Source organism: Diospyros lotus, chromosome 2 (assembly GCF_014633365.1).
Source record: "Diospyros lotus cultivar Yz01 chromosome 2, ASM1463336v1, whole genome shotgun sequence".
Taxonomy (NCBI): Eukaryota; Viridiplantae; Streptophyta; class Magnoliopsida; order Ericales; family Ebenaceae; genus Diospyros; species Diospyros lotus.
Window position 1 is genome coordinate 45,321,009 of NC_068339.1, and position 16,104 is coordinate 45,337,112.

At 32.6% G+C, this 16,104-nt stretch overlaps 2 protein-coding genes across 5 annotated transcripts in view; one reads left to right on the forward strand and one right to left on the reverse strand.

Moving 5' to 3' along the window:
• Positions 1 to 2,473: 2,473 nt before the first annotated feature.
• Positions 2,474 to 4,418, reverse strand: LOC127795979 (threonine synthase, chloroplastic-like). The gene has a single exon (XM_052327985.1). The coding sequence runs from the start codon at positions 4,355 to 4,357 to the stop codon at positions 2,777 to 2,779; it is 1,581 nt and encodes a 526-aa protein (XP_052183945.1). The 5' UTR covers positions 4,358 to 4,418; the 3' UTR covers positions 2,474 to 2,776.
• Positions 4,419 to 13,544: 9,126 nt separating this feature from the next.
• The window catches only part of LOC127795126 (midasin), a 94,114-nt gene continuing 91,554 nt past the window's right edge, over positions 13,545 to 16,104 (forward strand). For 2 of the 4 annotated variants that reach the window (XM_052326587.1, XM_052326590.1), the window contains exons 1-3: positions 13,600 to 13,737; positions 13,863 to 14,039; positions 14,126 to 14,463. In XM_052326587.1, coding sequence (XP_052182547.1) covers positions 13,935 to 14,039; positions 14,126 to 14,463 — 443 coding nt within the window. In that variant the 5' untranslated portion in view covers positions 13,600 to 13,737; positions 13,863 to 13,934. Of the gene's footprint in view, positions 13,738 to 13,862; positions 14,040 to 14,125; positions 14,464 to 16,104 lie in introns of all 4 variants that reach the window. The other 2 variants (XM_052326588.1, XM_052326589.1) reach the window with 2 other exon arrangements.

Below are 16,104 nucleotides of genomic sequence, written 5' to 3' on the forward strand. Positions count from 1 at the left end.
CTTGAAAAAATACTAATGTTAAAAAACAAATGACATCTTAATCTCTTTAACATCATTTTAAAAACATCTGTCCCTCTTTCGGTAAATGCAAATTTAATTGTTTAGTAATGCTTACTTTTATTGAGGTAATTTACTGAAACCTCAAGATGGATGCCAAACTATAAGATTATGGCATCCTCAGGTAGGGGTAGGGTTCATTCAGAGACGAATCTAACAGCTTGTGGATTACTAAACCAGATGAAGAATTGGTGAATCACCAAGGTAGTTAGCAGATTTGTACTCTTTTTACTTAATTTCTATTATTAGAAGTTCATAAAAAAATTTAAGAGTTCGTTGTAAAACCATAAATACATTTTGGCTCAACTTATTTTTAGGCTTCTAGCAACACTTTGAAAGGAACTTTAATAAGTAACTTCTGAAATTTTTGTACTAAATATTTGTTGTTGTAACATATTCTCCGAGACAAAATAGTTCTCTCGGAGGAAGTGTGCTCTCCCGGGCAACTTTCCCTCACTGTATGAGACTTTGCACTGCATAAACCTGATCGAGCCATTCTCCTGGGGAACCGGCAAGGGAGAAACTTCTCAAGAACATCCATAAGCTTATCCTCTACCTCAAGTCATACCAAAACCAAACCAAAAGAACTCTACAGATTAAATGCACTAATCAGCAAATCAGATGCTTCGAGAGCAGAGCATATTTGCCTGAAGCAGGCAGTTAAATTAGCATTAATTGTCAACTGGTCATCTATAATGCAATGAGACATTTTCATAGCCCCAATCAGCAACTCGTTTATAATTATTGCAACCCTGCAAAAAGGCAGATCAGACTAGTAAAACTGTATTGTTTGCACAGGCTGTTGTCATCCTTGCTCTGCAAGGACAATGGCCACAGCAACAGATAATGTGAAACGTTTCCCAAACTTACACTAGGGAACTGAGGATTAACATGTATACAAGATGATACATTACAGGAACAAGTAAGACCTTAACATTGATCTTTTTCCAAAAAGTAACAATACTAGGATAAAAAAAGACCACAGGTCACATATCAAATTTGTAATTAACATGGACCAATGTGGAGACTTTCCCGGGAAAATTCTGAGAATTTCCCTTTTTTTGGCATTATCATAAGCACTCTCTGTAAAGTGTAGAGAAGCCAAGGTTACATCGATTAGCTCATGTTGCCTTCCCCACACTTTACAGGTCCAGTATGATGTTTGCATGGTGTACCTAAGACTCATTAACTACCACCTTCTTATATCACACAAATGGACAAAAAGATATGATTTGAAGAGCGGTACATTTGAAAGCAAGTTCAAGCCCTTCCAGAAAGAAACATCATCAATCAATTATCTTAGCTTCAGATGATTCCTCATCATGCTAATCCTAGGACTGCATAGATCTCCAACTTCACGTGATGTAAAATGAATTTTGAACAAGAAAGTGTGCAATAAACAACAGTTTTAACTGAAGCACGCACCAAATAAAATAAGCAACCATCATTATCTTACATTCTTAACATTACAGCAGCAGAATAGGAAGTTGTAAAGCACTTATCCTAAAACAACAGAGTTGCATTAAAAGATAATAATCTCTAGTTTTTCGAAGAAGTAGGATCTTAAAGCAGCACTTAATCATACAGAAAAGAATAAGAACTGACTGCAAAAACACAAGAAAGGACAACCAAAAAAGTGATAAAAGGTCCGCAAACAAGCCTTACATTGGTCTTTGGGTCAATATTCTCAATAATCTGAGTTAAACCAATAACTTTCCAGGACATCCATGAACAACCCAAAATCTGCCTCTACCAACACTAGTGGATAGGCATACGGGCTCATGGTGGCAATTTAATTTGAGAAATATGGGTTTTCAACCATAAAAGGGTCGATACGAGAGGGGCAATACGAGACTAGGGTGGATTATGAAAATTGTTTAAATCATGTGTGAGTTAGGGTCAGGTTTGGGTACAACATGTTTTCTCCCAATCCCAACCTGATGAATGTTTAGTTATAATATCCTTCAAAAATAGCACTCTCATATAATTTTTTTTTTTTTTTTTTGAGAATTGTTAGTTTCTTATTAGTGTCCAATACATGACCTAAACCTGCATGACCAAACCCATTTAATTTAAACAGACTAACAGAGTAGATATGATTCTGGTGAAAAAAAAAAACAATGGGTATGATGAAAACAAGATAAACTGGTGTGCAATTTTCAGACAAAACCTAATACATGTACTGGGGAAAGTTTTCTCTATTAAGATGGGGTAAGGTTAAAGCAAAACCATTTCATTCCCAACAATTGCTATCCTAATGCGACCCTTCCAAAAAGAAATACCATCACAGTAATATTGGTTCACATAATTTGTCGTCATGTTAGGACTACACATTAACGGGTTTAAACGAATTTTGAACAAGAAAATTGGCAGTAAATAATCGAATAACTATAAGCTCAATTCAGAACACAAGAAATAATCATTGAGACTTCCTATCATTACAGTGGTAAATAGGAAGTTATTAGCAATTTAAGTTCTTAATGTTCTTGCAAAATTGTCATCAAACACAAATGATAAATTCTCCTAAAAACCAAAGCTGCCTTAGAGATAGACAGTCCTCTCTACTTGACTAAAAAGTGAGCTCCTAAAACAGCTCTTAAATCATACCAAAAAAAAAAAAGGAGAGCAAACGAGAGAGTACATAAAAGGACAACCAAGGATGTGATAATAGGAGCACAAGCGAGTCTTACAAGAGTCTTGGGATCCAAGTCCTGTGCTTCTAAGAATCTTTGCTTAACAAATACCTTTTCAGAACATCCATGACAGACCCAAAATCCGCCTTCACTTGCACCGGCGGATTTGCAAACCGGCAGGCCATGTCTGGTATCTCCTTCGAATGATAATCAATCTTTGACTGCGTAAACTTCAGCCCGTGGGCTGTGCTCACCACCACAGTCCTATCCGTTGGACCAATAACCCCGCTCTTCCTCAGCTTTATCAATGCAGTCAATGCAACCCCAGTGTGGGGGCATATAAACATGCCAGTTGAATCCGCTTGAGCCATTGCATCCATCAATTCCTCCTCTGTGGCTTCCTCAACAATCCCATTCGAGTTCTTGAGAGCAAAAACAGCTCGGTCTATAGAAACTGGATCGCCAATCTGAATAGCCGAAGCAAAAGTAGAATTAGCCTTAACAGCCTTGAATTCCTTCCAACCGGACTTGTAATGGAGGTAAAGCGGATTGGCGTTGGCAGCTTGAGCACAAACAAGCCTTGGAATCCTATCAACAAGCCCTAACTCCTTGCACATATGAAAACCTTTATAGAATGCATATATGTTCCCCAGATTTCCACCGGGAACAATCACCCAATCCGGCACTTCCCAATCAAACTGCTGCAAGATCTCAATTGCCGCCGTTTTCTGGCCTTCGAGCCTCAAACTGTTCAAAGAATTAGCCAAATAAATGGGAAGCTCAGACGTAACTTCCCTAATCAGCTGCATACAGCCATCAAAATCAGTATCGATGCTCAACACGAAAGCCCCATTCGCAATCGGCTGAACCAACTGAGCAACCGATATCCGATTCGCCGGAAGGAAAACAATCGACGGAATCCCGGCGGACGCGCAATACGCCGACAAAGCCGCCGAGGTGTCGCCGGTCGACGCGCAGCCGACGCCGACGACCGGACGGTTCATTTTCCGGAGGCGATTCACTTGGCTGACCAAAACAGTCATGCCCAGATCCTTGAAACTACCGGTGTGGCTAATCCCGCAATGCTTCACCCACAAATCGCTCATGCCCAGAAACTGTTTGCCAAAACGCTCGGCCCAGAAAAGGTTCGAGTTCCCCTCGAAGGCGCTGACTATGTCGTCGCCGTCGATCTCCGGTAAGACCCATTCCTTCTTGGACCAGACTCCAGACCCGTACGGCCAAGTGGTCTTCCCAACGCGCGAATCGAAGAGGGATTTCCAGTAATTTCCGTCATACCTCTTCAGGGCTTCCATGTCGTGTTGGACGTCGAGGAGGCCGCCGGAGCGGCTGCGATAGACGATCTCGTCGAGGGAGTAGGACTCGGTGCAGGCGGGATCGGCGTTGAAGGGCACGTACTTGGCGGAGAAGCCATGGGAACTGTGAAAGGAGTTCTGGCGGCGGGCTTCGTCTCGGATATTCTCGTCGGCGTTCCGCCGGTGTTTGGCGGCGGAAGGCGGCGGGGTGGCGTCCGCGGTTAGGGAGGGATCGGAGGAGGTGGCAGCTTTGATTGGGACGCAGTGAGTCGTGTACCTAGGGTTTTGAGGGGCGGATTTGGGTTGAGGATGGAGAGATACGGAGGACCATCTAAACACGGAGGAAGCCGCCATTGTAGAAATTGAGAGAGAGAGAGAGAGGCGGGCTGAGGTTGGATCCGATTTGTAAAACTGGGCGATGTATGGGCCGAGTCGTCCTTTAAAACCACAAAATTGAACATAAGATTATTGTCAAGTCACTTGCTATTTGGTTTATTTTAATTTTATTTTTTAAGATTTGAACATAAGATTGTGTATGTTAATGCATCATTTATTTACTAATTATTTAAATTTATAATTTCTTATTTGGAATCAATTTTGTTGGAATCAAGCTGAAATTTAGTCACCTCTGTCTATCTGGACATTGTAGTCTCATTTTTTAAGTTAACGATTTAGTTAATTCTCTACAAATATTCATTTATTTGGGTGCTTCAATTATGTAATTGTTAATATTAGAGCGTTGTTAATCATATAAAATTTTATATTAATTCACATGCTTTTATTTTGTATAGACAAAAAATCAACGATCCATTCCATTTGTCTTTAAATTAAAAATAATAATATTTATGTGCGACTCTTATCAAAATCAATAATAAATTAATATAACTCTAATTTAAGTGAGATTTTAGTCATTTAATTGGAAGAGCAACAATAGACAAACACATAAGCACAATCCCTATTAGAGTTTCTTGGAACATTCTATGAATTTATTATTGTTTCATTGGTTTGTATTTTTGGTAGTTTGTGATTGTAAGGATTATGTTAGATCGATAAGTATTATTTTTAAATTGTCAGATAAATTGGAGTCATGAATGTAAATGTGTTGTTGGAGTCACAATCATGAGTATAGATATTTATTTAAAATTTTGACAATTAATAAGGGTATATATATATTAAAAGAAATTTACATCTTGTAAGTTAAACTCAAATTAAAATCTAAAATAATGATAAATTTTATCTTAATTTAAGAGATAAACCTAATATGATTAAAACTTAAACGATCTAATAAAGAAATAGTTAAATTACATTAAAATCAACCATTGAATCTAAATTTGGGCAAGTGAGGTGATATTCGCCTTGCTCCATCTCTACCACCCACTAGTCGACAATGCATTGAGGATGGAAGGAGTGAGTGCAGTTGGGAAGAACCCTACAAGTCTCCCCTTCTATGAACTCCTCCAAGTATACAACGTAAGAGTTAAATTTTCACTTGCTTTCGTACTCTTTGTAAACTTCTAGCACCCCTAAGTCTTCTTGCCTCCTTAGTATTCTTTTAAATTCTCGATTTGTGATGTTTGATCTTCTTATTTTCTCGTGTTGAAACTTTTCATATCTTATTAGATAAGTAGTGCTAATATAATTTGTTATGTGATCAACTTTGATAATACAACTTGTTACATAAGACACCAAATACGTATTTATTATGTGAAATGATCATGCTCTATCGACATTTATATATATATATAATAGTCATTGGTTCTAAACCCTACTTGAATAGGATTGTACTATTTTTCTAATATAAATAGGATAAATTGCATCTCATACTTTACATTGAATAGGATTTGTTTCCCTTTCCTCCTACGAATAGGATTAAGCATTGATTGATTTAATATATGAATTTTCATTAAAATGATATAAAAACAGTTTAATTAAGAGAAAGGGTTTGACTTTTTAATTGCAACAAAATAATTGTATATATTATTTTGGATAATTATTCCTATATTTCTTGTGATCCGACTCCTTTCCCATCACATTATTTGTGATTTTTGTATGAAATAGGGTTTTGTAATTTTTTTTTATTGTCAAGATATTTTAGTCATTGCAAATGACGTTAATTAAAACAAATTTAAGAACTTTATTTATGTAATTATATAAAAAAATGTTGAGACCAAGAGGTTAGCTTTCAATTATGGTGACCGAAAACATTTATGTTGCTCGCGTCGAGTAAGATTTGTCCAACGTGGGCAAATTGAGAGGTAGAGTGTGGGCCCCGCAGACCCCCACATATAAGCCCATGTCGAGCAACATAACAACGCTGTATAATGACTTTCATTTGTTGCATGACTAATTTGGTGATATTGGCTAGATCAACGTGATTAGTATTATTTATTGAACGCTCATATTTTAGTTGTCGAGCTTGAGTTTGTAACATTTAGAAATTTTGAAGATAATTAATAATTATTTGAGATTATTATAGAATATTTGGAGATTTAAGCATAATATTTATTTATGTCATTTTGAGGAAATATGTAATTAAGGTAATTAATTATTTTGTTTGGGAGTATTTATATAGATAAAAAAAGATTAAAATAAATTGATTTGGGCAATTTTTTTGAAAATTTGAAGTGTAAGTGGAATAAGGAATAAAAAAAGTGAGGAACATGACTAACAGTTTTAGAAGTCCAGAGGTGTTGGTGCAATTCTGGTAAAAGGACTGAGTGTCCCCTTAAATATAATTGCATGCGTATATAGGGTAAGAAGGCAGGCCGTTATAAGGTTAGTTGAGGAGAAAATACAATTTAGATGCAGCGTTTTGATATTTTACCTAATATTTAGTGTTAAAGATCAATGAACAATCATTTATGACTTGTTGACAATTAATATTGAGTATCATATGAAATATTAAATATTTTCATATTTATTAAAATAGTGTTTGTTAACCAATATATATATATATATATATATCAAAAAAGATAAGATATGGAAAGCATTCAAAATTTTTGTCATTTTCAATATATTTGTTAAATTTATATGGTGATCTTTAAAAAAAAACCCACGAGACTTCTTATCTAGCATTTTAATTTCCATATATGATTATCTCTCCCGCATTCAAATAAGCACATATTAAATCTTATAGATAAGAAAAAAAATAATGTATATGTCATATAGTGCATTCTAAAAAATTTAACAACACTAATAATAATTAAATTATTATTATTAAAAGTAGTAGTAATTAATAATTACTATAAAATTAATAATAAATTTTTCAATGCATGAGTTTTTTAATCCTAATCATGGATTTTCGAATGCATTATTATGTGTATATTAAATATTTAGTTAATATATACACATAATAAAGTATGATAGTCTGCAAAAGAATTCCTCCCCCTAAAAAAACTTACATTAATAATAATTAAATTATTATTATTAAAAGTAGCCATAGTTAATAATTATTGTAAAATCAATAATTAAATTTTCAATACACGAGTTTTTTAATGCTAATTATGGGTTTTCTAATGCATTATCATGTGTATATTAAATATTTAGTTAGTAAATAATTTGTTGTGGACACAATTAAGTAGTTAAATATATAAATGTACGTACGTAATTTTTAATTTGCAGGAATGGATATACATCAATAAATTACGCAAGATGTAGGTAGAAGATCGCTTTTATATTAATTTTCCATGATCTTTCCGACTTGCTTGTTGAAAAATTATTAAAATCCATTTATCATGTGTATATTATTTACACACACATTTAAATATTTAGTTAGTTAACTTGTAACCATGGATTTTTCAATACATTATTATGTGTATATATAAATATTTAGTTATTAAATAGTTTGCCAAGCATTTTTTTTCCTTCAATAGTCTACCAAAGTATTTTCTGGCTCTGAAACTTGCATTAAATTAAATGTAGTAATAATTAATAATTAAAGTACAAAAATTAAGAATGAGTTTTCAATACTATTTATAATATTTATTTATAACTTAATTTTAAACTCAATTAATTTTCTCATCAATTAATTCATTAATCAATTAATTTTAATGGAATAAAATTAATGCATCATGAAAGAAAAATAAGTCACAATCTATATTTTTAATGCTTTGTTATCATCTAGGTAGCACGGAAACGCATTCGGGATGCTGTTTTGGTGTTTCTGAATCATTTCTCGTTTCAAAGATGGCGAGAACGACCTGAAACGAATTTTGGGCGTTTATGTAAATTGCGAAATGTACGAGGGTTGTTTCGTAATTTGCTAAAACTTGTTGGAAACGCGTTTCCTTCCAACGACAGCCTTCTCACATTTCGGAGGCGGAAAGCCAGCTACTCACCCATGTCGCACAAGTCCCAAAGCCCGACCCATTTCTCTATTCTCTTCTTCTTCTTTTTCTGGTTGTTTCTCCTTCGTTGTCACTCAGTTGCTCGCCCATGTCCCACGCTTATTGTTCTATGTTTTTCTGGTTTTTTCTCTATTTTCTAGTCTCGCCGCCCGCCCGCCCGCCCGCCCATGTCGCATGCTTCTTCTTCTTCTTCATTTTTCTAGTTTTTCCTATTTTTTCTAGCTTTGTCGCCGACCACTGATTCATTCGTCACTTCCGATTCCAGGTCGTCATTCCTTGCCAAAGATTCCCCGAAGCCTAGTCACTAGTCCATTCATTCCTTGCCGAAGATCGCCCGAAGTTGATCACTGTCGTCGCTCATTGGGTTGCTGTCGGTCAACCTCTTTCTCTATTCATTACTGTTTGTATTTGGATTTTAATTTGTGTTGTACGTGTGTTCATTATTGATTGGATTTAGATTTTGTATGTGTTCTCTATGTGGGTTTATTACTGTTTAGATTTGGATTCGTATGTATCTATGTTGTTCTTTATTTGGTTTAAGGATTTGTATGTGTTTGTGTTTGGATTTGTATATATGTTATATGTGTTTTTGTTTAGATTTGTATATATGTTATATGTGTTCTCTTCTTAATTTGTTTGAATGCATTATTGAATTTATGTTTATTGTTTATGCTTATTTGTATTATATTTAAACTATTTTATATTACATATTATATTTATAAAAAAAAAATTATTAAATTTACAATTTACCCCACTTTTCTGTTTCCTACATTTTTTAAAAAATGTCGTTTCAGTATTTTCATTTCGTTTTGGAAATGTATCATTTTCTGTTTTCATGCTACCTAGGTTATCATTGCAGAAATTAATTTTCAAGAGCATAAATTAAAAATTTAAAGAGAATTTTTAATTAACATTGAAAAACCTATACATTGAAAAAATCCATGCTTCCTTGCGGTTAGGAGTTTTAATTTATATTTATAATTTATAAATAAATATATAATATAATAAATAATTTTACTTTAATAATTAATTAATCACTATCTTTAATTTAATGTAAATATTTAATGATTTGTTATTCTAATATAATAGCTTTGGTGTATAAATAAAAAATTCATGTCAAGATTTTTTATTTTATATAATATTCTATAATTTAATAAAAATATTTTTAAAACAAGGGAGAAACATTGTGAAGCAAGAAAAAAATTAATTTTCTTAAAAAAAATTTATCATGATGTCTTTTGACGATCCATATAAGATGGTTTCATCTATGTTATCTCTCACTTTAATTCCATCATACCCAATATTATCTTTTATGTTTCAATGTATTTTTGGTTTGATAAAAATATGATTAATAATTTATTGTTCTAATGTAAATTATGTAATAGTTTTTATTTTTATTATAATATTTATATAATATAAATTACATAACATATTAATAAAAATGAACTCATGAGATTAGAATTACATAACGTGAACTTATTATAATTCTAATATTTATATATTTATAATTATATAATATATTAACAAATTAGTATTATCATATAATCATAAATACAATAATTGTTTTGTTATAAATTGAACTTATCATACTTTATTAAATATTAAGAAATTATCCTCGATAAAATATTTAAGAAATTAAATTAAAATTAAAATATTTATTTCAATGACTTCGCACTTAACATGATGCTTAATTGCTAAAAAAATATGACAACTTAGTCAATGTGTTAATTATTCTTTAACATATTGAATAGCGGTAAATTGAATTAAGATATTTTCTATTAGCACATTGAATGATGGAAAATTAATTAAACTTAAATTTTGGTGAAATACCAAGTATAGAAAAAAATTGTAGTAATTAATTCTGTTAAAGTCATTTGAAAATTTGAATTTCATTTTTAATTTTTAAATTTATTTTGATTACACCTCACGTGCTTCGCACAGGTGAACACTAGTTTTTTATTGAATGCTTATATTTTAGTTGTCGAGTTTGGGTTAGTTGAGGAGGAAATACAATTTAGACACTACGTTTTGATATTTCACATGATATTTAGTGTTAACGAATCCATGAATAATCATCTATGATTTGTTGACAATTAATATTGAGTATCATACGAAATGTTAAAATTTCGTATCTAAAAAATATTTTCGTATTTACTAAAATAGTGTTTGTTAACTAATATATATATATAAAAAATGTAAGATATGGAAAGCATTCAAGATTTTTGTCATTTTCAATATATTTATTAAACTTATCTAGTGATCTTAAAAAAAAAAAAAATCTCTAATTTTTTTATTTGTCATTTTTCATATATGATTATCTCTCTTGCATTCAAAAAAGCATCTATTGAACCTTATAGATAAGAAAAAAATAACATATATGTTTTATAATGCATTTTAAAAAATTTAACAAATAGTTTAATAAAAATCTTAAATATTTCATAACTTTATTTTGATCATTCCATATCTTGGTATGGAAAGTATTATAAACTTATTTTGATATATTTAATTTATATATTTTTTTATAATTTTGCATAATATTTTATAAATTCTTGTATACAAACTTTTGTTAACCAAGTAAAAGACGAGCATGCACTATGTAAAATATAAAAGTTCAAATAAGTTATTATAATTTATAAATTTTAAGAACTTATAAGCTAAGTTAAATGCAATTTGTTACATTTTAAATAAAGAGAATGATAGTTTTTAGTAACACATCGGGGTGATGGTTAACTTTTTTTATTTTTTCTTTAATTTAGATTAGCATCATTTGTAATAAATATGAAGTATTAATAAAAAAGACAAGTATATGAACCACCCATTTAGTAAAAAACAAATTACAAAAGTTGTGTAGGCAAAGTGGCAAAATCACATGTGGTGGGTACGGGTGCGAATAATTTTGGTTGAATTTAAATAATTGGATCGAATTGATTAAAATTGTTGGTTTGGTTCGGTTTAAGATAAGGATTAATTCGATTCAATTTTTAAATTTGATAATTTTTATTATTTTAGTTTAGTTTGATTTCCGTATTAAAAAGAATCGAAATAATTGAATTAATCGAAATTTTCAAGTGATGTCATTTTTACAACATTTTTGTTACTTTTGTTCAAATATAGTTATCTCTAACCATCTTGGCATTGCAGTCTCATTTTTTGAATTGGCGATGTAGTCAACTAATTTTATTTTGGTCTAATATAAAGACTTTATTATAAATTATATTTATGTAAAACAACAATAAATTGATATGGATATAATTAAGCAAGCATTTAACCTTTTACTTGGAGGATTAACATTATGTAAAACAAAAGTGCAATTCCTATTAAGGCGTTCTTATAATATTCCTATGAATTTATTATTGTTGAATTGATTTTTCTTTTTAGGAGTTTGTGATTAGAAGGAATTACGTGATGTTAGATCGACAAGTATTCATTTTAAATTGTTAGATAATTTAAAGTCACAATTATAGATATGTTGCTGAACGACATTCATGATAATAGATATTTAATAGAAAATTGACAATTAATCAAATCAAATATACAGTAGAAGAAATTTATAATCATGTATGTTAAACTCAAATTAAAATTAAAATTAATAATAAACTTGATCTTAATTCGATGGATAAACCTAATACAATTAAAACTTAAACGATCTAACAAATAAAGTGTTAAATTAAATTAAAATCAACTAGTGAATCTAAATCGACAAATTGGGCAAGTGAGGTGGTCTTTGCCTTGTTCTATCTCCATCACCCACCAGTCGACAATGCACTGAGGATGGAAGCAGTGAGTGCAGTTGGAAAGAACCCTACAAGTCTCTCCCTCTATGAACTCCTCCAAACACACAACGCAACAGTCAAATTTCCACTTTTTTTCATACTCTTTGTAAACCCCTGGCACTCCCAATAGTTGTTGCCTCCTTGTTATGAGACCTTGCGTGGCTTCCAAGTATAGTTGCCTTAGCATTCTTTCTACCTCTCGATTTGTGGTACTCGATCTTCTTGTTTCTTCATGCCGAAGCCTTTCGTATCTTGCTAGATAACCAGTTGCGATATAACGTGTTACGTCATCAACTCTGATAATATGACTTATCACATAGGACACTAAATACCAATAGAGTTCAACTTGAATGATGTATTTTTTACAATATTTTACTAACAAGACACAAAATAAAATAAAAAATACAAACACTAACACAGATACATCATAACCTTGAGAAACATTACGTGAATAAGATGATTGAGATAAAACCAAAAGACAATCCATAGTTACTGTATGTTTGTAATTATTATGTGGAATGATTATAGCATGCATACACATATATAATAGTCATTGGTCCTAAATTCAATACAATTAGGATTGTGTTATTTTTCTAATATAAATAGGATAAGTTGCATCTCATTATAAATAGCTTATGAATAGGATTTGTTTCCCTTTCCTAACATTTATAGGATTAAGTATCAATTAATTTAATATATGAATTTTCATTAAAATTAAAATAATGTAAAAAGAGCTTAATTAAAAAAAGAAGGATTTGATTTTTTAATTGTAAATAAAATAATTATATTTATATTTTCATGTGGTGATTAGACCTTTAATTAAACATAGACAAAAAGTTAATAGATTTTGCTATGAGATTTGATTTTTGAAATTAAAGTTAAATAATTTTAAAAAATAATATTCTATCTCAAGCCTGTAACTTGATATTTATTCTCAAATTACAGACTAAATTTATTTTTTATTTTTACCTCAGTTTGAACTTCTCACTTTATAATTTTAATACTTCCAACAACCACAATTAACCAGTTCTACTTGCAGAATTCCTTGCTGGAACTTTTTTTTTTTAGCGTAGGACGGCCACGTGGATGATTTGTAATAATTTTTTAAATTATTTGAAAGTGCAGCATTGCATTTAATAGTTTAAAAATCTAATTTGGAATAACTTTGGTTTTAATTTTAATTTTTAATTTTTTTAAACAATTTCAAAATTTGAAGAATCTTGAAAAATAGTTTAAATTGCTATTTGTCAATAATATTGTTTCCAATATTTTGATGTGGTAATTTAAGAAACAAGATTGGGACGAACGGAGCCGGGCCGGGCCAAGCCGGGTAAGACCCGGCCTTGTTAACCCTACCCGAGCCCGCCAACCTCGTGTTAATGCCGCTGTCCTGTCTTCCGCCGACTATAGCTGCCGTTTGAAGTGCACTGCACCCACAACAAACAAACACACACATATATATACACACAGACTGTTCCGGAAATGAAAGGAAATTCTTAAACCCTAAACCCTAGCTGAGACGCGGAAGTGGGCAGGCAGTCGATTACTGTAGGTTTGTTTCCATGAAAGCATGTTGAAGCTGAAAACTCTTGTGATGCACGAAAACAAGTAGAGGGTTTGAATGTCTTGGCTTCACAAAACATTTGATTGTTTTCGTTTTCTATTGGAATCTGTCATGAAACTCTGGTAGAACGTAGTTTTAGTTTTAATTCATTTAATCAGATTATTTATATGATGCAGAACGCTTGTTTTTGCTGTTTGACGTGTTCTGAAGACGCTTGTGAATTGGTAGTTGAACGTGTTAGGATTCGAATGGCGTTTGACCCAAGTTTTCGGATTGAATTTGAGCTCGAGAGGTTTCTCTCTCGGTGTCCAAAGCTTGCCCCTGTTTCTCGATTGAATTCGCTTTTGAAAGAGGTAATGCATGTTGTTGACTGTTGTTCACCGCATTTTCAGGAGTCTGAGAATGTTGATTACTGTAGCATGCGTATGAATCCGTGCAGGTACACTCATTGACAGAAGAAGAAGTGGTCAATGCAGCAGCGGAGCTCTTTTTGCTCCCAAATTATACAATTCCGTTAGTGGGATGTTTTCGTTCTATTGCTCAGAAGATTGTGGAGAGGGTCGTGGCTTTGCTTCGTTTGGTACCTGACTTAAGGGCCAATTCTGATGTATCCATGGATGAATTTGAAGAAGAAAGGATTCTCAGAGAAACTGACAATATGGATGACGCGATTGGTATTATCGATTTTTATGTCAACAGTGGAAGGGCCTTAAAGCTTCACGAGCTTGCCTGTCTTGCTTTATCCCGTGCACTGGATTTGGCACCGTTTATAATGGGGTATGTTTTTTTTTTTTTTCCATCATTTTTCTCGCCCTTTATCACCTTACGCACACTCATACAGATCCACAACACAAACATGTGGTCCCAACGGAATTTCTTATAGTGCGAATACACTTTTTCCTTGTACATGCTTAGGCATTGCGCAGACGTACAGCAACTCCTTCACAGGCTCACGTCTTACTTATTTAGTTATATGAAACTAAAAAAATTCTTCTACTAATTGAATGCCACTGATGTTTGAGGTCTGCATGCTTAATCTTTTTTTTTTTTAAATATATCTTCAGAAGATTAAATTTTTGAAGAAATATATGCTAGAAATATGAGAGTGAACTGTGGAGATAATTAGCAAAGTGATCAGTAAATGCTTTTGCTCATGCCATTTGCTCCACTAACTTCACGTAAATATTGGTATGGGATATAACTGGTAGTGTATCATCATGAATTTGTTAGATGTTGGTTCACCATGAAGTTCTCAACATGCACGTGCCTTTATCTCACAAAAAATAAGAATTCGTTGCTCACATTTTTTTGTTTGCATAAAAGATATTTTAGTTAACTAAATTAGTGCCTGGAGTTTGCATGTCTCTTATTCCAATATTGCAAAATCTGATTGTCTTCTATAGTTGATGCAGTTCCAAAAAAACTCTTTATTTTTAATTCCTTTCTGAATTCTTTCGGCATTTGCCAGTGGCATGTAGAAGAGGAAAGCTTTCCTTGCTTTTCTTTTTGTCTCCTTTTTATATCCATAGGATATTCCTTTGAACCTTCTGTTTCAAACCTTCTGTAAATAACTGTGGAAGTTGTTAACTTCTTTGAAAAATTAAAGGATATGTCGAGTGCTTGAGATCATCTTATTGCTATTTTGGTACAAAGCCGAGCCATTTTAAGACAAACTTGGCTTCAACAAAGAACCAGTTAGCATAGTCTAGATTTTGTGCTCATCAGTGCAGTCAAAAGTGAGCACCTGGCTTGCCTAGGTGCTCAGGCGACACAAGGCACCGGGAAAGTGCCTCGCCTATTGCTAGGCAAGGGTCCTTTGTCATGAACCTTGGAGATGAGCTAGGGTATGAAAGGAAGATCGAGAATAATAAGAGAAGAACTTGGGGAAGAGATCAGTTGGGAGGGAGAGAACAACAAGAAGATAAGGGAGGAGATCATCGAGAGAGAGAGAGAGTATTCAATTCATTTTCAGCATGCTCTCTTTCTACAGCTGAGGCAATATATATATAGCCTCACTTAGCTACCAGACAAAACTCTCTAACCACCTAAACTACAAGAAAAAAAGGGAAAAGACAAAAAGAGAAAAATATCCTAACAAACTATTACAATTTACAACCCTATTATAATGATGCCCTTCTATTGTTCCTTGGGTCATGACAATTCGCCCCTCCTTGAGAGAGTTCCTGTCCCCAAGAACTTGTAGCAAGTAGCCATTGTTTCATCCAATTCTCGCATTCTCTATTTGATTTATTTTTCTTTCTTTCTCCTTCTAGGCCTCTTCTTCTTCCTCGTTCTTAAATGTCCAAGATCAATCCCAATCGTAATTTGGCCTAGAACTTCAATAGGAGCAACCTGATAGAGTTCAAGTTCAATACACTCACCTTCTACAATAGCTGTCCAATCATGATTGGTCTCCAC

Coding starts and splice junctions, on each gene's coding strand:
- LOC127795979 (XM_052327985.1), bottom strand. CDS start 4,357: ATGGCGGCTTCCTCCGTGTTTAGATGGTCCTCCGTATCTCTCCATCCT.